Source organism: Petaurus breviceps, unplaced genomic scaffold (genome assembly GCF_028583685.1).
Source record: "Petaurus breviceps papuanus isolate PSGF00001 unplaced genomic scaffold, PetGlider_PUasm1.0 186, whole genome shotgun sequence".
Classification (NCBI taxonomy): Eukaryota; Metazoa; Chordata; class Mammalia; order Diprotodontia; family Petauridae; genus Petaurus; species Petaurus breviceps.
In genome coordinates, this window is record NW_027185798.1 from 40,151,915 (window position 1) to 40,176,057 (window position 24,143).

Consider the following 24,143-nt stretch of genomic DNA (forward strand, 5'->3'; position numbering starts at 1 on the left):
AAAGACAGAGAAGACAGACACAGAGAGAGAGAGACACAGAGAGAGAAGATACAGAGAGACAGAGAGAGACAGAGACAGAGACAGAGAGAGAGAGAGAGAGAGAGAGAGAGAGAGAGAGAGAGAGAGAGAGAGAGAGAGAGAGAGAGAGAGAAGACTTTGTAGTTTAGTTAGCCAAGTACTGGATTTAAACTCAGAAAATGTGGGTTGAAATTCTGGCTTGATTTCTTATTACCTGTATGGCCTCCTTAGTTACTTCAACACCCTAAACCTTGGTTTCTCATCTAGGAAGTGTGTGTGTGGAGATAGGGGGGAAAGGGACGGGGTGGACCAGATGACCTCTGAAGCTTCCTCCAGCTCTAAATCCTGAACCTCTCAAGAGGTAGAAGGAGCAGGAACCCGGTCCCAGTCTCCTGCCCCTCCAAACAGACATGACAATTCAATCTCCTTCCTCTACTTCATTTCCCAGCTCTCTCCACTTTTTGCTTTTGAGCCAATTGAGTTGCTTTTAACAAAAGGTGCTGACTGGGTGGAGGCTGGCAAAGTGCTTATTAAAAACAAAACAAACAGAACCAAACAGAACAATTGATTCTACTGGAACTTGGGAAGCCAAGAGTCCATCAAAACTGATGACAAAATGCTGGGGTTTCCCAAGGTCTTTTGATTTGAACTCCCTGGAACACTCCCTACTACTTGTGTGCCTAAATCCCATTGGTGTAGTGAATAGTGACAACCATGAGGGGGCAACCAGCTGGTCTGGGCATCTCCCCACAGTCACCCATGACTCAGGTATTTTCTTTCACACTCCAACACTGGACAAAAGGGAAGGAACCACTTGGGTTATTCTTTAGAGCTTTTCACACTCTCAGACTCTCCAATCCCTTCACAAAGGAGGCATCAGATGTCCCGAGGGCAGGAACTCCTGAGGCAAACATGCCAGTGGGGGTTAGGGAGAGATGAAATGTCACCCAGGCCATTGGCTGGTCCCCCATTCTTTTCATCTGGTGCCAAGAGACATTCAACTAATGATCTGGGTCATCAGAAGAGATGGACAGAAGAGAGTGGAACTTGGCACCATAAGACATAATTCTCCAGGCTGGCCCTCCCACTCAAATAGCCAGGAGGCTAAAGAGTTAGATCAGGGAAAGGATTGTTGGCTGATCATTGTTAACAAAGCCTTTTGTTCTGAGTCCCAGGGAGTCTCCAGAGGCTCAGTTAATCACACACTCTCACATTTCAGAACACTATTTTCAACTTTCTCTATTTTCTCCATCCTTCTCCAACATTTTCCAAATAAAATGGCAGTAATGGTGAAAAATAAAATTATGGGAGTAAGAGTAATAACAAATTGGGGTGGCCAGGTAGCACAGCGAGTAAGAGCACCGGCTCCAGTGTCAGGATGACCTGGGGTTCAAATCCAGGCTCAGATACTCAGCACCACACCCAGAAATAACTGGCCTAGTAACCTTGAGCAAGTTACTTAACCCCGATTGCTTAAAAAAAAAGAGTAATAACAAATTACATTTATTTAACACTTTAAAATTTTCAAAGTGCTTTTTTTGTGGAGAAGGGAAGAGGTCTAAGCCTGTGATTTCATTAATTTAGGGAACTCTGGGTAAGGAAACCATATTGAAATCAGATCAGATACTGTTATATGACTTACAGACTTGGAAAATGAGGGAGAAGGGGACCCCCAACCAGGTCACATAGCCAAGTATATGTCAAAGGTAGGACTTGAAGCCAGATCTTCTTGACTTCATTCTCATGACAATCTTCCAATGCAGGTATTACAGGAATTATTATCCCCATTTCAGGAAACTAAGGCACAGAACACTTGACTATAACTACATAGCTAGGACTGGTCTGAGGCAGGATATGGACCTAGGTTTTCCTGATTCAGCACTATTCTACCTTTCCTGAAAATGTGATTGAATTGGTCAAATTTTAATTCCAGTTGCTCCTTGATTCTATAGAATAATGATTGCTGATATCAATTTTACAAAGCATTTCACTTTTCTTACCCCATTCAATCCTCTTGGCTTGGAATAGAGAGGGTTGAAATTCCATTTCTGATGTTTACTACTTGTATGACCCTGGATAATTTGTCTAGGCCTCAGTTTACTCTTTTAAATAATTAGAGGTTTTGGTTAGATGGTTTCTCAAGTTCCTTCTAACTATCTATGAACCCTATGAAATGGGAGCTATAATTATTCTCATTTTATAAATGAAGGAATTAAAATGTAGAGAGGCTTGCCCACTTGCCCACAGTCACAAAGCTAGGATTGAGAGGCCGGATTTCATCCCATAAAGGAACATAAAGCCTGCACCAGTCTGTCAGCTTTGCCTTTTTACTGCACCCCCCCCCTTTCCCCTCCCCTTCCCTGCTGATGTAACTTCAGACAACACAATCCCTTCCCTTAAAGAGACAAACCAGTCACTGCTGTGGACAAGTGCTAGGGGAAACCGTTCTGGCTGTATCTTATTTTTCCCCCATTTCCACAGGTTGCAAAGAAGCTAACCCTGAAGATGAATGAGGTTGACTTCTATGAACCGTTTATGAATGAGCCCACTCCAATCCCAGATAAACCTTATACTGAGGAAGAGCTTGTGGAATTTGTGAAGGAGCACCAAAGGTATCTCACCAAAGGTCATTCTTCAAGGTCCAGGGGAGCCCAAGGCCTTGGCAATGGGGTAGGGCCTTTCTGGCATCAATGCCTACTGAATCTATACCACCCGTGGCCAAAAGGTTGGAAATTATCATTTTGGGTTTGATAGGTGCATATTTCCAGGTCCCTGAGGTATACTATGTATATAGAGATAGATAGATAGATAGATAGATAGATAGATAGATAGATAGATAGATAGATAGATAGATAGATAGATAGATAGATAGATACTAGGTATATATACTATGACATAGGAATTTGGGAATCACTTGCAGGTGAAGTCACATTATTCCACACAGAAGACAAACTCCCATAATGCCAGGCTGCAGACAGAGGTAACTCAAGGCACATTTATGTCTGTGTTGAAGTTTGCACCAAGGTGGTACAATGTATAGAGCATTGAACTTACAGAGTCAGGAAGACCTGAGTTCATAATTTAGTCTCAGACACTTATTAGTTGTGTGACCCTGGGCAAGTCACTTAACCCCAATTGTCTGAGAGAGAGAGACAGAGACAGACAGACAGAGACAGAGAGAGACAGAGAGAGAGAGAGAGAGAGAGAGACAGAGAGAGAGACAGAGAGAGAGAGAGAGAGAGAGAGAGAGAGAGAGACAGAGAGAGAGAGAGACAGAGACAGAGACAGAGAGACAGAGACAGAGACAGAGACAGAGACAGACAGAGACAGAGAGAGACAGAGACAGAGACAGAGAGAGAGACGACAGAGAGAGAGAGAGTTGATATGAAGGCACTATGCTTGCCCCTGACATGTTTCAATTCTTTATCCCAATTGCAAAAATTGCTCATTATGAGTCCCTCTCCACTCCTTCTGGTTCTCCTCTCCTCTTTCAGGGTTTTCTCCCACAGGACTCTTATACAACCTTCCACTTAGATGGCATCCTATTCTGTGAACAATTCCTGAAGTCCTCCTCCTCTGGAAAACTTGTCCAGTCAACTACCCATTACGTCTGGGCCCTAATAAGACTGTGCCTTTGCCATCAGACACCAAGGAAAATTTCTCAATGTTTCAAAGTACAACTAATCCCAAAAGAACAATTTTAAAGAGAAATTACAGGGCAGTTTTTTCACATCTCCTAGGTGCCAACTAACCTGGTAAACAAATGGTGTTAAGATGTTAGTGATTGTTAATAGGTTAATAGATTACTCCTCTAAAATACATACTTTCATTTCATCAGGGAACCCTTGGCAAAAGAATGCCTTATCCTTTTTTTTTTTTTTGCCATTTTGGAGGGCCATTGGGGTTAAGTAACTTGCCCAAGGTTACACGGATAGAGAATGCCTTATCCTCAAATAATAACTCTCTAATGGTGGGAATTCCTGTTTTTGTATTTTTACTAGAATCTTTTGTTTTCAATCTACATATCCCAATGTATTCCTCTTCTCCTCCTCCCTCGCAGTAAGCATGTTTTAAAATAAAAATTAAAAAGCTCGTGGAGGGCAGGGTGTAGGGAACAGTTCAACAAAAATAAATATATCAAAAAAAAAACTGAATTTGACATTATATACAGTCTTCCCCCCACCCCCCGCATAACCCCCCACCTCTGTAAAGAGAGAGAGGGAGGAGCCACTAACATTCTGGCAGAACTGCAGGGGGAAACTTGGTTAGGAAAGTCCCATGATGAATCAACAATTTCAGGGACTCTAAGAAATGGTTCTTTTTTTTTTTTTTTTTAAGCAATTGGGGTTAAGTAACTTGCTCAAGGTTACACGGCCAGTTATTTCTGGGTGTGGTGCTAAGTATCTGAGCCGGATTAGATCCCCAGGCCATCCCAATACCAGCTGGTGCTCTTACTCGCTGAGCCACCTGGCCGCCCCAGAAATGGTTCTTATTACTGAGATCTTGGGCTGGAGGTAGGGAGTGTGGCCTTTTCAGAAATGAATTTCACAGGATGGAGAATTCTGGGTGTTGCCATTTAGAGCACCTTAGGGAGAAGGACCAGAAAATTCTTCTAGCTATATAAAGCACCTTAGGGAGAAGGACCAGAAATGGGTCATTGTTCTTACAGCTATATAAATACATATCACCAGGCAAATACCTGAATGCAATCAAGATGAGTATTATCATGTTCCCAGGCTATAAATCAAGCACAGTGGTATAGTGGGAAAAGAACTGGATTTGAAATCAGAAAACTGAGATTCACATACTAGCTTTATCTATTATCTATTCGATCTTGGGCTCAACCCCTTTGGGCTTCTATTTCCTCCTAAAAATCTGTTGTATGAGGAAATCAGAAACATGGCAGTGGGGGAAGGAGGAGAGCATGGTGGAGAGAATCTGAGTGAAGGTGAATGGAGGGAGAAACAAAAAATATTTTGTCTTTGGGATATACCATATGAACCACTTGAACAGAAAGAGAACATAGGTGACAAGTTTAGGAAACAGATCTCAAGCCAGGCACAGACATGATATAGCAGTGCTTTGGGAGTTCAGTTATCTGGACATCTGTTGGAGGTCTCTGCCAAAAGCAGAGCAACTAATAATATCTTGACTTGCCTTAGTGTTAAATTCATCTTTCAAAAGGTAGAGAGACCAGCAATGGGAAATTCTACTCTGTGTCTGATTTTCACAAACAAGAAGGAACTTGTTGAAGTGGAAATGATGAGAATACTGGGAAGAAAGGATGAGTCCCCCCTAGAGATTGTAATAGAAAAGGAGAAGAAATTTGGGTGTAATCGGACACATACCCTAGGTGTTGGAAAAGCTGTTTTCAAAGGCTTCAGAGTAATGATCATTAGATTTCTGTGGACTAAAATTCTATAGGGGAAGTCAAAGGCATTATCCAGGAAAAGTATGCTCAGCAAAAGAAGAGGGTCAGTCATATAAAAGGGGCAAGAGAAAGGAATAAACATTTATATAACACCTACTATATGCCAGCCACTATGCCAAGTGCTTTACAAATATTATCTTACTTGATCCGCAGAACAACAACCTTGTTAGGTGGATGCTGTTATTATTCCCCATTTTACAATTAAGGAAACTGTAGCAAGCAGAAGTTAAGTGACTTGCCTAGGGTCACACAGCTAGTAAATATCTGAGGCTGGATTTGAACTCAGGTCTTCCTGACTCCAGGTCTAGTACACTCTATCCACTGTGTCATCTAGCTGTCTCCAATCTAAAGCATCCTTGGAAGAACATATTCAGATAGATGAATCTCTCTTTTCCTGTCCCTCTAATCTTGTCCCTAAACCTGTGTCGAAGCTGTGCCTGCTTGGTGTAAGAAGAAGGCTTTCTAGAGCCAGAGACTGAATTCAGTTCTCTTGGATTCAGTAAACATTTAATTGCCTGTTATGGGCAGGACACTACGCTGGTGCTGGGGATGCAAAGGTAAAAATGAAAATGGAGTTAACCAGTCATCTCCAACTCTGCTACTACCTGTATGGTCTTAATTTCTGTGGGACTTACTTTCTTCATCTGTATAACTAGACAGTTATAGATCATCTCTAAGTTTTCTTCCAGTTTTAAGTCTGTGATCCCACAACATGAGAAGTCTATTGTCCACAAAAAGATAGGACATATACAAGGTAGGCAGTGATAGAGGTGGGGGACTATGGGTATGAACATCATATACACTGTCAGACTCCATTGATGTGCTGACTAGTTTGCCTCAACGGTTTTTCTCTTTTCTCTTTCTTTTGGATTTTTTGTTACATGACATGTTTCTTTAGGCAGGGATGCAGAGGAAGGTTATGTTCAGTATTAAAGGCAACACAACAACAATGGATGTCCATTTTCTTCTAATGTTAGAATATGTTTTACAAGATAGATTGTGTTAAAGAAAAGATATATAAGAAAGTTCTCTAAGAAAGTATGAAGAATATAGGGAAGGTGGAGGAATCAGGAGAAGGTGGAAGCTAAGGGAAGAGATTACTTCAACAGTCTGAGATGGAGAGATTATGGTCCAGACAAGGTGTGTACCACCTGTGCAAATGAACGGAGGCAGGAAAAGCTAGGACAAGATCAGGGAATAGCCTGTTTTCGCTTTTACTGAAATGCATCGAAGACTGTCAAATGAAATAAGACTGGAAAGATAAGTCAATGTAAGATTGTGGAGGGCCTTAGCTGGCAGGCTAACAATTTTGTGTTGTATCCTATGGACAATGGAAAGCTACTGAAGGTATTTGGAGGGAGGGCATGATTTTTTCATACTTGTGAATTGGGAAGAGTATTTTGGCAACGTTAAGATATAGCAGGAGAGTGTGATAGTAATGGCAATTAAAGATTCCCCTGTATTGGCTTGGTTTTCAAATTGATTGTGTTAAAGCCCAGAGTTTGTTAATCCCACCTGTGGGATGGGCTTGTTGATGTGAAAAGAAAGTCCTGAACTGGGAGGAGCTGGTGATGTAGATTTGGAGAGACACTAGAGAGAGGCGGAAGCTCTTTTTTGGAAGCAGCACCTCGTGGAGAGAGAGAGACTAAGAGAATTGCTGGTGGCCGCTTTGAATTGCCCTGGACTTTTGAGACCTGCCCCCTGAGCTGCCAAGGACTGAGGAGACATGGCTGTTTTGCTGGTACTTTGTCTGTCTGTTTTGATGTTATTTTGCCAGATTTGTCCACTGGTGAAAGACTGTCCTGTTGAAGAAGTCCTGGAACCTGGCATTTGGTTAAGAAGGCCTGAGACTGTCCTGCAGACAGAGAGTGAATACTGTCCACTGGTGAGGGACAGTACTGAGAGTGAATACTGTCCACTGGTGAGGGACAGTACTGTTGTTGCAGGGGTCTGGAGACTGTCCGGCAGACAGAATGAATACTGTCCACTGGTGAAGGACAGTGCTGTTGTTGCAGGGGTCTGGGAGCCTTTCTGTTGGTTCAGAAGCCCTGAAGAAGGATTTTCTTGTTGTATGTTTACAGAAATCCTGGGAGAGGGCTTTGCTAATGTGTTCAGGGGTTCTAGGACTGTTCTACAGACAGAGGATGAATTCATGAAGGGACTGGCAATGTATCTTATGGCCTTGCTAAGCCTTGTCTCCCCAGGAACTAAGATTGCTGAGAACTTGCCTCGTGTCAAGATGAAGAAAAGAGCTCCATTTGGGTATTAAGTGCTGTGTTTAAACTTGATGTAACTCTGGGGTAGATTCAATTGTGATCCAGGGGTGGGGAACTTTTGACCTTTTTGTGTTCTGTGGTTGAACAAATGAATGTAGTTTACTTATGTTTGGAAACTAATCTCCATTTGAGAAGAGGGGCTTTGTGGTGGACTTCATTAAGGTATAGCCTGGGGTGGAGAAGTATTTGGAACAGGGACTTTGTAATTGATTGAATGATTGGAAGATCCTGGGGTGGGGTAGTACTTGGAGATTATTTAATCATGCTTAGTAAATGCTGTATTTTGAATGATGTCATGTTTTGATCTTCTCTGTTCTGGGTTTGTCACTGAATAAAATAGAGAGCACCTATGCTGGTATTTTGAACCTGGGAAGTTGCCTTTGCTTGGTATTACATTACAGAGAGAGAGACAGAGACAGAGACAAAGAGAGACAGAGAGAGACAGAGACTGGAGGCAAAGAGATTGGTTAGAAGGCTATTACATCAAGCCATAAGAGGGTCAATGAGGCCCAGACATGAGTGAGAGGAAGGGGGATGGGGGGGGGTATTGTGAGTAAGGAGAAAGAGACTGAGAGAAATGAGAAAAACCAGAATTGATAGGGCTTGACAACTGATTTATTGGCTTTGGGAGGATGAAAGTAAAGGATCAAAGATGACTCAGAATTTGAACCTGGGTGATTGAGATAACAGTAGTATCTGATATAGAGAAGTTGGAAGGACCATGGGTTTCATGGGAAAGGGGATGCCTCACATTTTGGGTATGTTAGAGTTGAAAAGTTAGGAAATAGCAGAGAAAATGTTCAGTTGGCAGTTGAAAATGTAGGACTAATATTCAGGAGGAGAGAACAAAGCTGAAGATATAAATTTGGATTTGGAGTTATCTGCTTAAACACAATAAATTAAGTCACAGGAGTGGATGAAATCACCCAAAAAGAGTGAAAAGAGCTAAGAATCCTTGGAGTCACCTACACTTGGTGGATAGGAATAAGGCAGTAAATAAGAGGGACGGAAAGACTGAAGGGCAGCAGTTGGAGAGTTGGAGGGTGAGGGGAGTAACAGAAGAGAGCTGTGTCCCAGAAGCCAAGGGAGGAAAGAGTGTCAAGGATAAAGTGGTCAACAGTATCAAATCCAAGTCATGGAGGGGAGATGAATTAAGAAATGAATATTGGTTTCAGGAGATCATTCATTGCTGACCTTGAGGAGAATGTTTTCAAGAGTGGTGGGGATAGAAGCCAGATTGTAGGTGGCTCAGGAGTGAGTGGATGCTAAAATGGAGACAATCTACATCACTGTACTTATAAGTTTAGAAATAAAGAAGAGGGAACAGATAAGATGATAGCTTCAAGGCAAAATAGGGATAAGGAAATAGTTTCTTTGGATGGTTGAGACCTTATCCTTCTATCAGCATCAGGAAAGGAAGAAATGAATAGGGGAAGACTAAAGAAATGATAGAGGAAACAATCAATGCAGCACTCTCACAGCAACCTAGAGAGGGTGCCATAGAAGGCCCAGGTTGAGAAGATAACCTTGGCAAGAAGGACCACCTTACTCTCTGAGACCGAAGGAGGACAATATAGGGGAAGAAATGGAGAAGTGGGGCGGCCAGGTGGCTCAGCGAGTAAGAGCACCGGCTCCAGTGTCAGGATGACCTGGATCAAATCCGGGCTCAGATACACAGCACCACACCCAGAAATAACTGGCTGTGTAACCTTGAGCAAGTTACTTAACCCCGATTGCTTTAAAAAAAAAAAAGAAATGGAGCAGTTCTGAGGTATAGAGGGAGACTTGGAAGATGATGATGGATGCTTTCAGTCTTCTCAGTAAAAACAGAGTGTCCTCCAGTGAAGGAGTAAGGGTACATGGAACTGGGGAAACCAAGAAATAAGAAAAGGTTTGGAACAGTTGCCTTGGAAAATCCTTTATTTGATACCAGCTCAGTGTTCCTGGGCATGCTACCTAAACCTCTACCTCAGTTTGTCCCTCTGTAAAAATGGGAATAATAATAGTACCTGCCCCACAGGGTTATTCCAAGGATAACATGAGATAATGTTCATAAAGTAATTTGCAAAACGTAACGTGCCATATAAAGGCAAGCTATTATTGGTAGTATAGGGAGTTAATCAGAGATGAATATAAGTATTGCCAGTAGCAGTAAATACCCAGTTAAAGTATAGTGTGAATTCTATGGTTTAATGACTTCCTTTAGAAGTATTAGGAATTCAGGCATATGTAAAGAAAAGTGGGATGGTAGATGATTGTGTGGATATACTGGGGATGGAGATTAATAGAGCAGGAATAGGAGATGGGGTGCCTCAAGTGTGCCCCAAGGTGCTTCTAGCTGGGTACCACCTTGTTGTATAACTCCAAGTAGATACTGTATGAGTACTTATCAGGTGTGTTATAGTCAGGATCTGTAACTAGATGGCCTTTGAAGTACCTTCCAACTATCAAATTCTAAGATCCTAAGAGTCTAAGTACCAAAAAAAAAAAAAAAAGAATTCACAAGTGGGAGCCAATGAACTTGTAAGATGTTTTTCTAATGGGACTATGAAGGAAGGATTGTGAATCCCATGGAAGATTGGTAGACTCAGGTAATAATATTTAGGACTCCAGGTCCAAAGCTCTACCCACAAAGGACCAAGGGCCATGATGAAAGTAAAGAGAATGTTCAGGAGGGAGGTGGGAGAGTAGAATTTGGGGAACATGGAAGGATACACCACTGTCATCAGATAGAGGAATTTAATAGTTCTATATTCAGCTTGATTCAATTCAATAAGCAATTATTAAGTGAGAACAGATATTGCAGAAGGGAGAGCAATACAAAATGGCAACTGATTAGTTATGGAGAGGACCAGGTAGGAGGGGCAATGAGAATAAGACAGTGACTCTAAGATTGTGAACCTGGAAGATGGAAAAGCTTACAGAGGCCCCCAAAGGAGTAGGCAAGCTAAGAAGAGAGGTAGGTTGTGGCCCAAGGTGGGAGTAGGGTTGGGAAGAAGGAGGAAATGATGAATCCCATTGTGGACATATTGAGTTGGAGATGCCCATAGGGCATTCAGGCCTTGCAGTGGTAATATTTTGAGATGATTACCCAAAGAGAGGCAATGCCTGTGGGTGGTTGAGGTATCATAGAGATGGAAGTTGAAGAGTTGTGTAATTTGGGGCTGCCATGATGTTAGAAGGGTTGTTTATGAAAATATAAAGTCACCAAGGATAATGATTGATCAGAGCTAGGGAGAAAAGGAAAGGAAAATCAAAGTGATAGAAGAAATAGGGGCATGATCTAGGGGTAGGGTGGTGCTAGAGCCTGCTTGTACTGGCTTGCCAGGGCCAATTGTTAAATTTGTGGCGTATTTTTATCTCGGAAATCAACAGACTATAAACCAAGGCTTGATTTGCTTTTTAAAATTGTCTAAACCTAAGAAACGATGGAGAAAATATTGATAAATATAGATTATATGTAATTTAAGAAAACCAATTGTTAAACATTTTTGAGCCCACCTGCCTAGAGGTTGCTAAGAATGAATAGATGGATGAATAAGGGATAGATGAATGAATGAATCAGTACTGATGAAGTATTTACTTGCAAAGCACTGTGCAAACCACTGGGGACACAAATAAAAAAGGCAAAATAATCCCTGCTTTCAAGGAGTTCACATTCTAATAGGGACAGCAACATGTGGAGCAGATTTCAGTTGCAACTCAGTGGAAAGACTCTATGTCCTTAAGGGGCTGCAACAAAGCAGATGACAATGAATCTTTAATGGCATTTCCATTTAAAAATATTAGTTTCTAATGTTTAACCATTTGACATACAGTCTCCGTCCAAAACTTTGTGTTCAGGTGCTTCAGTACTTTTGGCACAATAGAAAGTCAGAACGATGTAAAGGATAGGAGTCAGAAAGAGCTGAGTTTGAATCCCATCCCTGACAATTATGAGCTGTGCAGTCATGAGAAAGTCTGGGCCTCAGTTTCTTCATCTGCAAAATGAGGGTAAGAATAATTAGAGGACCTAAATTAAAGGATGGTTGTGAAGCCAAATGAAATAATATTTGGAAAATGCTTTGCTAACTTTTAAACCTCATATATGTTCATCGCTACTGCTAAAAATGCCAGCAACAAGGATCTGGTAAAGGTAATATAATCAGTGTGAACTATAAAGAACAAGAGGTTGCTGAATTATGGAGGCATGGACAAGCATCTAGATCTTTCCCAATGTGTGTAAAATTCTTTATGATCTTTGGGTGAAAATGCCAAATGGAAGGATGTGGGAACAGGGAGAAAGTCTTAAGTTAAGGCTGGAGGGTCTGAGTGTATACAGGCAGGGTTCCTTGCATGATGTCCCCTCTGCTCATCCATGTTGGAAGGAGCTTCCCTTACCTTTCTGGTCCTTGGAGATGACCCTGACTTGAAACCTTTTGTTGCCATATTTTTTCCTAGCATGTCAATGGAATGAGGCTGCCATGTTGGAAACAGGAGCTCTGAGTAAAATGTTTTTCTTTCCCTGCAGACCCACACTACGCAGGCTGCGCCCAGAAGATATGTTTGAAACCTGGGTAAGGAAATGGAAAGCCCCTTATACTTGTTAGAGATGGGCATGCCCACCAAAGAGAAGAGCCTTTAACTTCAGATTCTAATCACCCACATCTTGCTATTCATACTGTAGCAAGAGTACTGGACATGAAGTCAGAGGACCTTGCTTCTAATCCTGGTTCTGTTACTCACTGCACGGGTCAAAAGAGGCCTTAGAAATCATCTCCCAATCTCCCTATTATACAAATGAGAAAACTAAGGCCCAGGGAGGTAAATGTGCCTGGACAAAATCCAAGCTATAAACCTCTCCAGGCATTCAGAAAGTGTGATGAGAGAATTGGGTTTCATGAACTTCATGATTCTATGAAGTATCTATGTTTGGAGGACTCAATAACTTTTAGATTCCAAGTTAAGTGGCATTTGGCACTCAGCTGGCTTAAGGTAGGGGCAGCTAAGTAGCACAGAGGATAGAACCCTGGATCAGGAGTTAGGAAAACCTGAGTTCAGATCTGGCCTCAGACACTAGCTGTGTGACCCTGGGCAACTCACTTAATGCTGTTTGCCTCAGTTTCCTTATCTGTAAAATAAGCTAGAGAAGGAAATGGTGAAACACTCCAGTATCTTCGCCAAGAAAATCCCAAATGCGATCACAAAGAATCAGACACGACTGAACAACAAACTTAAGGTAGTTGGACTCACTAGGCTTCACAAAATATTTCCATCTCTTCATCCATTTTTGAAAGTTTTTGGTGTGCTCTGTGCTTGCATCAAGTTAATATGGCTGGATCTGTAATTTTCTGGAACTTTGCTATAATATCCTTGTGTAGGCCCTAGAAGCCTATGCCATAGCATGGTGCTTTAGGTGAAACATTGCTAGGAAGAAGGCCTTATAATCCACTCAGCAATTAAATCCCTTGGATGGAGTCCTTGATGGTTCTACTTCATACTAAATTCCATTCTGATGAGAGTGTATCACCCCTACTAGATTGGAAACTCCTTGTGGGCAGGAACCAGGCTTCATGTATCCTTGTTTATCTAATCCAGTGCCTATCATGGCACATTATACATGTTAGGTGCTTCTTGAATGAATGAGAGAGCATTCTAACAAGGCATTTTATAGTAAGGTGTCACTGCCATTATTTTGAAGGAGTTGTCATTTTACTCCCTTGGGGAGGGGGGCAGAGATTGCTACTTGATCTGTGCTTATGATTTCATCAGTAGGGGAGTTCTTAGATGGGACTTCCCTCCATGGATTTATATTAGCAACTCCTCATTAATTTTCAGTTTTAGGAAGTTGCTTAGACAAGCTGAGAGGATCAGTGACTTGCCCAAGGTCACATAGCTATGAGAAAACTAAGTATGTAGACTTATACAATATGTGTCAGGTGCAGAACCTGACCCCAGGGCTTCCTGATTCCAAGGCTAGCCCATTGTCCACTATGGCATATTGCCTTTCTGCTCTGATTGTAAATTCAAATTGACAGGGTGGGTTTTTTGTTTGTTTTTCCCTTTAAATACAATCCATTTTTAATCAACCTTTCACTTAATAAATATTTTTGAATGCCTGCTATACAGAAAGTAAGCAATAGCTCAGATAATACAAAATATTGGACAGCTTCTTGTTTCTTTCCTCAAGCGCACAACAGTGTATACGTCCGTGGGGAGAGAACCCAATGTCACCCCAAATTCCACTGTTATGATTATGCCCGTTGCCATCCCCTTGAAATGTCTCTTCAGAGGCCCCACTGGAGACTGCTTGGAGACATTCATATGAAGAGAAGGAACACTGATGGATTTTACTGTCAGCCTTATCCTTCATGTCTCCCTTTATCCTGAGCTGAAGCACAGAGAACTGAGTTCTACCTGGGCTTGGAGTAGAGGAAAAAGACCAGCTGCACAGTCCTGACCTTCCCCCAAACCCTGGCCATGCCTCATCTACAACTGCTTCCATTTTGGATGGGACTTGTTTGAGAAATAGGATGTATGAATGAACGAATGCGCATTTTAAAATACTATTTACCAGATACATAGTAAGTTACAAATACAAAAGAAAGATAGCCCTTGCCCTCAAGAAGCTTACACTCTAAAAGGAAGAGACCACACATATAGGATGCCACAGGAGCAAGGGAAGACATCAAGAAAGAGTATAGCACAATTCAAGCCACCAAGAGACCATCCATGGCTCCCCTTCCCTACCCTGCCCACAGTAGATTCTCAGGAAACATTTGTTGAATTGAATTGAACTGAACCCCATGTACTGGGACCTGAAGTGGAGGTCCAAAGTCAGAAGAGACCTAGGCTCCAATCCCATCTTTGACACATACAAGAGTAAGTGGGTAACCAGGAAAGTAGCAAGTCAGACAAGTCTGAACCTGCTTCCTCATCTGAAAAATGGGCATAATATTACCTTCAGTACTTTCCTTACAGGATTTTCATGAGGTCTTTGTGTGATTAGCAAAAGATATAATAGCTGTGAAACATTTTTCAAACTTAAATTGTATGGATTGACTATTTTATCATATTTATATTGTATTATATATTATATACTATACTAGTTATTTTATTATATACAAGAGGAATATGTTATGTTTGATCAAGATAGCACCTTAGAGAGTCTCATGTGCTGAGCAGATGTATGCATTGCAAAATGCCCAGTCCTGGACAGATCAAATAGGGGCTAAAGCCACAAAGCTGGATCTTTAACACCCTATTTCAATGACGAATATAAGCAGACATTCACACAGCACTTTGCAGACTTTACAGACCTTATATCATTAAAGTCTCACAAAGATCCTGGGAAGAAGGGACTACAGCTATCATTGTCTCTGTTTTTCAGATGAGAAAGGTAGGTGGCACAGTAGATAGAGTCCTAGGGCCAGAGTCAGGAAGATTCATCTTCCTGAGTTCAAATCTGACCTCAGACACCTATTAACTGTGTGACCCTGGACAAGTCACTTAACCCTGCTTGCCTCAGTTTCCTCATCTTTAAGATGAGCTGGAGAAGGAAATGGCAAACCACTCCAATATCTTTGCCAAGAAAACCCTCAATGGGGTCATGAAGAGTCAGATACATAGAACAACAACTGAACAAAAAGCCCAGAAAATTACCCAACTGGTAATATTAAAAGTGGAATGTGAATCCAAATTTACCTGTAAGTAAGTGCCTGGACAAAATCCAAGCTATAAACCTCTCCAGGCTTAGAGAGCTACTATGAATGCAAAAGCATTTATCAAGCCCTATGTGTCATTGTGCTAAGTGCTGGAAATACAATTCAAAAGCATGGGCCCTGCCTTCAAAGGGCTTGTTTTCTATTGGGGAAGACAAGTCTGCCAGAGCATATCTGTAAAAAACAAACAAACAAACAAAAAAGGTAAAGCTACACCAGAATAATCCAGAGACTCCTCAATTAAAAAAAAAAAAAGCATTTTCTGTGTACACCAAACTGTCTACCAATACTGGCAGAGTTAATGATTTCCTGGAAACATTTGGTGCATTTGACTCCTGCAGCTTTGAAGGAGAATATTCAAAGAATGTACAGGGGAAGAGTGAAGCTCAGGGTCAGTGTTAACTTGTCATCACCCTGGTGACTCCACCCTGAAAACAAACACACCATGCAGAAGAGTAGCCAGCCAGAACACTGGGCAGGAGTCCAGAGAGAATCTGATTGGCTCATTAAAAAAAAAAAGATTCCCTGCCTCTGTTAAAACAATAGAAATAGCTCCAAAGAAGGGCATGCCAACAGCAAGGAGCACCAGCACATTCTAGGACAATAACTCAAGGAGTCTGTTACATTGAACTAAAATTCATTTGCTTTTGGTTCCTTTTTTTTTATCCTATCACAAATTTTTATATTGATGCAAAACACATTTCTGAATTATGCATGTTCAAGAGAGACAGAGACAGAGACAGAGACAGACAGAGGCAGAGAAAGAGACATAGAGAGAAACAGAGAGACAAAGAAAGGTAGAGAGACAGGGAAGGAAGGAAGGAAGGAAGGAAGGAAGGAAGGAAGGAAGGAAGGAAGGAAGGAAGGAAGGAAGGAAAGAAAGAAAAATATTCAGTCCATACTCTCAGTACATCTGTTTTCTGCTGGGGGTGGGGGGGGAAGGGTAGAATATTTCATCATGAGTCCTTTGGCATTGTGGTGAGTCATTGTATTGATCAATTACTAAGTTTTTCACAGTTTATTATCTTAATGATATTGCTGTTACTGTGTAGATTATTCTTCTAGTTCTCACTTCACTTTGTATTAGTTCACTGGGGTCTTCCCAGGTTTTTCTGAAACCATCCCTTTCCTCATTTCTTACAGCACAATAGTATTCCATCGCATTCATACACCATGATTTGTTCATTTATTCCTCAATTGAAAGACATCCTCTCAGTTTTCAGTTCTTTGCCACCACAAAAAGAGTTGCTAAAAACTTTTGAATATATGTGTCTTTTTCATTTTTCTTTGATCTTAAGGTATAGCCCTAGTAACAGCAATGCTAACTCAAAGGATAAACACAGTTTAAAAGGGCATGGCTCCAAATTGCTTTCGAGAATACCTAGTTCACAGCTCCAGCAACAGTGCCTTAGTGTGCCTGTTTTCCCACATCCTCTCCAGCATTTGACAAAAAGATGCATTAGCTTTAAGACTCTACTCATTCACTCATTATTTTTATCCATTTATTCATCCATTCAAGAAACATTTGTTAAGCACACCTACTGTGTGTTTAAAAATGGCATGATTTCTGCCTTCCTGGAATTTATAGTGTCCTAGAGGGATGGCATGACCACAGATACAAATACTTATTCATTCATTCAATCAATCCATCAGTGTTTATTATGCACATTTATCCCTTCCACATCATGGAGGGTGAGGGGCACAATATCCCCCATGAACTGGAAAATCTGTGTAAAATTTTTTGGCTCTCCCTTTGTACCAGAGAAATTTGAATTTTTTTTTCTTTTTCTTTTATGGGTGTTTAAAATACCTTATCATAAAATTTGAGTTAAATATTTGGTCATAGGCTCTATGTCATGTGCTAGCCTTTATCTGTAGTTTCTACAAAGCTTGCACAAAATTTCCACTTATTTTCTTTTATTTCTAATATTAATTTCTTATGCCAACCCACAATATATTGAAACTGAGATGGGGAAAGTCAAAATGTGGAAGGGCTAAGTGTATTTATTAGGTGTTAGGTAGGCACTGTACTAAGTGCTGAAGATAGAAAGGAAAAAGGGGGGAGGGGAAGGAATACTGCCCCTGCCTTCAAGTAGCTTCCATTCTTATGTACAAAGATGTATTTATACTGGATCCATGCAGAGTAGATGGAAGACCCAGACTGCAGCATGGTACAGTGGTGTGGACAGGACTTGTAGCCACAAAGACCTGGATTCAAATCCCACCTCAGTATGGGGTGGGATATATATACACATATATATATATATATATATATATATGTGTGTGTGTGTGTGTGTTTGTGTGTGTGTGTATGTGTGTGTGTGTGTGTGTGTGTGTGTGTGTGTGTAGTATAGTATACAGTATGACCCAATACAAATATTGTCACTTAGCCTCTCTGGGTCTCAGTTTTCTCATATGTAAAATGAAAACGTTGGACTTAATGACCTCTAAGATCCTTTCCATCTCCAAGGCAAAGATCCTTAGAAGTATAACTGAGAGGTATAAAACAAAGTATGAGGTGAGATCTAAGAGGGAAGTCACCAACTGTAAGGTCCAGGGGAGGCTTCATGGAAGAGGCGACATTTGAAATGAGACGAATTGGTTGAGTTTGAAAAAGAGGGAGGAAATCCAGTCTCAGACACTTGACACTAACTGTGTGACCTTGGGCAAGTCACTTAACCCCAATTGCTTTGCCTTCCCCCATCAAAAAAAAAAAAAAAAGAGGAGGCAGGACATTCCAGGATCTGGAAACAATCCAAACAGCAGCATGGTACTGTGAGAATTTAGAGCTCAGAGAGCAGTTCAGTTTGAATACATGGAGGCAATAACATGAGAGAAATGTGGACGGCTTCTTCTTCTCCTCCTCCTCCTCCTTCTTCTTCTTCCAATTGGAATTAAATGACTTGCCCAGGGTCACACAGCTAATGTCAAGTGTCTGAGGCTGGATTTGAACTCAGGTCCTCCTGACTCCTATCCACTGTACCACCTGGCTACCCCACCATTTTCTTTCAAACCCCTATGGAGCAGTTGTATTTAACTTCCTGGAAAGGACTAAGGCAAGAGAAGATGGGATACAGAACTAGGCAATAAGAGAACACATCAAGGCTTGCCAATGGCTCCCCCCCCCCTCCATTTCTTACAGGCGATGCATATGAAAGAGGCCCTGCCCTCAAGAGGCCTACAATCTAGTTGGAAGAATAATCATAATAATGACAATAATAGTTTTTTTTAATATTTATTTATTTAAGCAATCGGGGTTAAGTACTTGCTCAAGGTTACACGGCTAGTTATTTCTGGGTGTGGTGCTGAGTATCTGAGCCCGGATTTGATCCCCAGGTCATCCCGACACTGGAGCCAGTGCTCTTACTCGCTGAGCCACCTGGCCGCCCCTAATGACAATAATAGTAATAATAATAGAAATAGTAATAATAAGAACAAAAGACATATATCATGTTCTAAAGTTTGAAAAACAGTTTGTGCAGGTAATTCCACTTGATCCTCATCCCTCTGAAAGGTAGGTATTACTATCTCCAATTTATGAAGGATTTAAAATAGGTCTGAGAGAGGTTAGGTGACTTGTCCAAAGATACACAGCTAAAAAGTATCAGAAACTAGATTTGAACCTATCTTTTCCAATCCAGGTTCAGCACTCTACCCCCAAAAGCATATTAGATCTCAAGAAGACATAAATGAACAAAGTCACATGCCAAGTCCCACAAAAGTAATAGAGACATTAAGTGGTATAAACATTGAGGAGAGCAAGTCCTCTCTGACCAGGGACCATCCAGGATTCAGCAGGTGGGCTTTGTCCATACTCACCAGTAACAGGGCTGGTGGAAGATAGATGTCATGGTTAGATACCCACACACACACATACACACACCTGTCTAGGTGCCTGTGGGGTTGACTCATGAGAAAGGAAAACACCTTCCCAGAGACACACAAAGGGGAGAGTCCATATTCTTCCCCCAGTGCTAGCTGTGAGTTCATCCAGGGGTCTTTCCCAACACTGGGAAAGGGGGGATGATAGGAATAACTCAGGACTTTGTGAAAAAGGGGAGATGAGAGAGATTTACAGCCTAAGAATCAAAAAGAAAGCAACAGTGTCCCCACATGTCTTTGCTTCTCCCTGAGGGCCTAGCAAATCTTTTTGTACACGGTAGGTGATATACATACAAATGTATACACATACTCAGACATGCACATACACGTACATACAAATGTGCACACACATTCACATTTGTGTCCATATAACAATGCTTGTGCACATGTATGCACACACATGCAAATGCATATGATACACATCAACACATACACCCCTATATACCCACATGCAGATGCCCATATATATAGTACATACCCTTAAAACCATATACCTATGCACAGACACACATAGATACACACATGTAGGTGTGCATACATACCATGTGAATGTGTGCTCAAGCCTTGTGCATGCATACACACATGTATGAGTACAGAGACACGATGCAGTCCATACAACATATGCCAATGCAACACACTTGAACACATGCATTAATTCAAAGTGCATGCAGAGACATATATAGACACACATATGAGATATGCATGGCTATGAAAACATAAGCATGCATACAATGCATTCCATGTTGCACAAGACATACATCGCACACATGTATATCCATGACCATGCACATGTGTCTAATAGACATGTTTGCAGTCATATGTGTACGTGTGTAGGCCCACACAGACTTGCATGTGTTCTGTTTTTCACTATAGTTTGCTCTTCTGCTCTCCATTAGGCAGTAAGATTTGGATCCAGGGGGGATTCTCAAACTCATCTCAGAGTGTATTCCCAAAGGGCAGAGAGAAAGGAAGCCAGGCTCTCAGGGGTTAATGCCTCTCACTTCAGCACGTGATAGATGGCAGGAGACAGAGAACCCGGCCTAATGAGATCTGATCAGGGCATTCTGCCTAGCAATAATAGCAAATGTAAAAGAGTGAAACTTCACACTCTTCCCTTCTGTTTGCTGTCTGATTTGTATAATAATCCTGCACCCAAAACAAATGCCCCTGTCAAAATTCAATTCCCCAGAGAAGCTGGCCAAGGCCATGCCCACCCTCTTGTTTTTAATAATAATATTTTCCATTTAATCTCTTTTAGAATTTTTGGTGGTTTTGTCCCTTCCAAACTCAAAGGAAAAATTAGCATTTAGATAGGATTGTGCTACATTAAAAATCAATTGAAATGGAAACAGGAATCATGGGAGGGCTGAGGCTCTGGGAGTTTTTTCTTTCTTTTCCGTCTTTTTTTTTCCATAGGCTGATTCTGCTGTGACATTCAGGCTGCCCAATGAACACGTCTTCCAGTGTCAACAGTGATCAGTATTCATTCTGCCTTTCTCTCCCTAGTCCCTTGGGTACAGGGCTTTCACACTTGAGCCCTCTCAGCCCCTTGAGGCACACATTTTTTATGATATTGTCCACTTGAAGCTTTCTTTTCTCTTCACCACTAACATTAATAAATGCAGAATGCTAACACCCTTCTGGATTCTGTTCAAGACTTGCAAGATGAAATGAACCTTGGCCTCTGGATGGGAGATGCCCTTCCTGACTTCTCTGCCTCATTCCTCCCTCCCCAGCCCCTATTCTCCCCCCCAACCACATCCTTCACAGATGGAGCCATGCTTTACAAGGAAATCCTCCTTCCCCTTCCCCCCACTTTCCATCTCCCCACTGGAGCTTATGTCTCTCAGGAGACTGTAAGCTCCTGAAGGGCAGGGGTTGTTTCAGTTTTTTCATCCTAATATCACCAGTGCCTAGCACAGTGCTTTTTAAAGTGAATCGAATATAATCTCAATCTCAGGGAAATGGAGTCAGAGGATCTGTGTTCAAATTCTATCTCTGACGTTTAGTTGCTGTGTAACCAAGTTAATTAACCTTTTTGAGCCATCATTTCTTTATCTGTAAGATTGGGTGGGGAGGAGTGGTGTTGGACTGGAGAGGTGATCTTTAAGGTAAACTCAGGATCTTCCTCTGTAGGCAGCTGGCACCATATTGCACAGAGTGCCCAGCCTGGAGTCAGGAAGACCTCTGCTCAAATCCAGCCTCAGACGCTTACTAGCTGTGTGACCCTAGGCAGGTCACTTAACCTCTGTCTGTCTCATTTGACTCATCTACAAAATGGGGATAATTATAGTATATAATCCCAGGATTATTATGAAGCTAAAATGAGATATTTTTAAACTCTTTGCAAATCTTAAAGTGCTATATGGGCCATTCTAATTGTTATTGGCTTTTGTGTTGTCATCATCACTGTTGTTGTTGTTATGTTAAAAAGTCCTGGGTTCAAATTATAGCTGTGCCATATACTGCCTATGTGACCTTAAGCCAGTCACTTCTCATCTACGGTCCTCAGTTTCCTCATCTATTAAATGAGGGGATTCAACCAGATTCATGGTATCCAACTCAGAAAGAGGGCCTACTAAACCATGTATAACGATCCCTGTGGAGCCCATATTAACTTAGAAAACCAGTAATGATATTATCTATGTTTTTTTTTATTTCTTTTGTAAATATTTCCCAATTACATTTTATCTAGGTCAGGATGCACAGCGTCCCACATGTTCGATGCCTCTGTACTAGATGACCTTTTAGGAACCTTTTGGCACTAGCTCTATGACCTCAGATCTCTCATAGGGATGAGGATTTAGTGGATGAGATTTAAAGCTGGAATGAAATTGTTGAGTCTAATTGTCCCATTTTACAAATGGGAAAACTGAGACCCTGAAAAGCTGACTTGACCAGAAGGGGAAATGGCTGGTCCATAATTTCACAGATAATATCGGAGGTGGGATTAAAACCCAGGTCGTTCAATCATTTATTCAACATTCTTTCCAATGTATTGCATTGAGCAACTCTCCCTCAATGTCTCCTGCAAGGTTGGGAGTAGGGGCTTGTCAGGGAAGGATCAGAGGGTAGAATGGGGAGATAAGTGAGGAATCTAGTGGAGTTTTAAGAGAGCAGCCTTGAAATCAAAGCAGGGGATGCAATCTTGGCCCCTAACTGGTTGTACACGTTTTGCTAATTCCAAAAGGAAGATTCACAGGACATTTTCCTAAAGCCATAAGGGTTCCACAAAATGCTGCTTTTGCATACATTGCCTCTAATAACTAAACCTTCTAAAGATGAAGCAGGTAACCATTTGGTGAATTTATTTTACTAGCTGATCAGGAATTATTTTGGTAACTTTCATTGCTAAGAGAAAGGGCACAAGGAAACGTAGGACAAACCTGAGTGGGAAAGTAACAGTGAAAACCATTTTTTGAGCACTTACTATGTGCAGAGCACTGTCCTAGGCCCTGCAGGAGACATACAATCTAGATCAGACACGTAAGGAAGGTGTTTTGTTTTCTTTTTATCTTGGCTATAATTCTGTCCCTTCACCTCCCTTCCTAAGTGCTGACTAATCACACCTATGTTTGTTTTGTAGTACAGAAACTTTTGAAATACAGAGCCTTTTTGCTGAGTAAGTCATCTTTCCAATTAGGCCCATGTTCATAGGCCAGGTTGCCATACCAAGTCTCCATACCCTGACTTCTCCCAGGAGAGAGAGGGTGAATTAGAGGCTGACATTAAAACATTTATAGTGTCATGCACCACTGATCATCTTTAGGGATAAGCAGGGTACAGCCTAGGTTCAGAGTCAGAGGACTTGGGTTTGAATCCCAGCTTGGTCACTTTGGGCCGGTCACTTCACTTTTCTGATCTGATTCCTCATTCACAAAATTGGGGGGAAGGGTGAAACATAGGATCTATAGATTCCTCTCCAACTTTAAATCCTGTGATTCTAATTGTAGAATCCACATACCCGTGTACCTATAAAGTCTATTTATTTCAAAGAAGAAATGTGGCATTATGGAAAAAGCCTTGGTGTTGGAATCAAAAGACCATAACTCTCCCATTTAGTAGCCATGGTACCTTGGGCAAGTCACTTAACTTCTCTGATCCTTAGTGTCTTAATCTGTAAAATGTGGGAAATACTTGGACTACCTACAAAATGGAGAATGGAGAATGGAGAAAAATGGAGAATGGAGAAAATCAAACAAGATCATATACATAAAGTTCTTTGTAATCCTAGTACGTTCTACAAAGATGCCATTATCATTGACAATAAAAAAGAGAAATGCTAATAAGAATAATTACAAGTAGAAATTGATAATTATATGTTATCACAAATAACCATTTCTAATTCTCATCCACATTGTTTTCTGTAGAGGTCAGGCTCAGTATGGCTTAACACCACATTTAAGCCAAATTCACAATCACTGTCCTATGACTTGAGCTATTTGTTTTCATTAATTCAACTGGTTGGCCCAAGTAAGAAATGGTGACAACAAATTTGTACTTTAATGGTGCTGCCCCATCTAGCCCATTAATTTATCCAATTGCCTTCTTCTGAAGTCATTTTTCTGGGTTTTCTCACCTAGGCTTTCCCCACCAAGCTGTGTTACCTAAACCTTCCAGAAGAACTTCAACTCCTTGATGGCAGGGACCAGCTCTTATTTTCTCCTTGTATCCCCAGCACCCAAACATACAGGGACTAAATAAGATGCTTGTTGAATTAAATTTAATTCATTATCTCAGATCACCAGAAAGGTGTGGTGGTACTCACCTGTAATTCCTACAAATGTGAAAGCTGAGACTGGTAGATCTCTTGAGTTCAGGAGTTCTGAGCTGAAG

The 24,143-nt window shown here is 41.3% G+C and overlaps 1 protein-coding gene across 1 annotated transcript in view; it reads left to right on the forward strand.

Annotated features, from left to right (window-relative positions):
* The window catches only part of CASQ2 (calsequestrin 2), a 118,137-nt gene that overhangs the window by 63,550 nt on the left and 30,444 nt on the right, over positions 1 to 24,143 (forward strand). The window contains exons 6-7 of the mRNA XM_069089279.1: positions 12,236 to 12,281; positions 16,513 to 16,521. Of these exons, the coding sequence (XP_068945380.1) occupies positions 12,236 to 12,281; positions 16,513 to 16,521 (55 nt within the window). The remainder of the gene's footprint in view (positions 1 to 12,235; positions 12,282 to 16,512; positions 16,522 to 24,143) is intronic.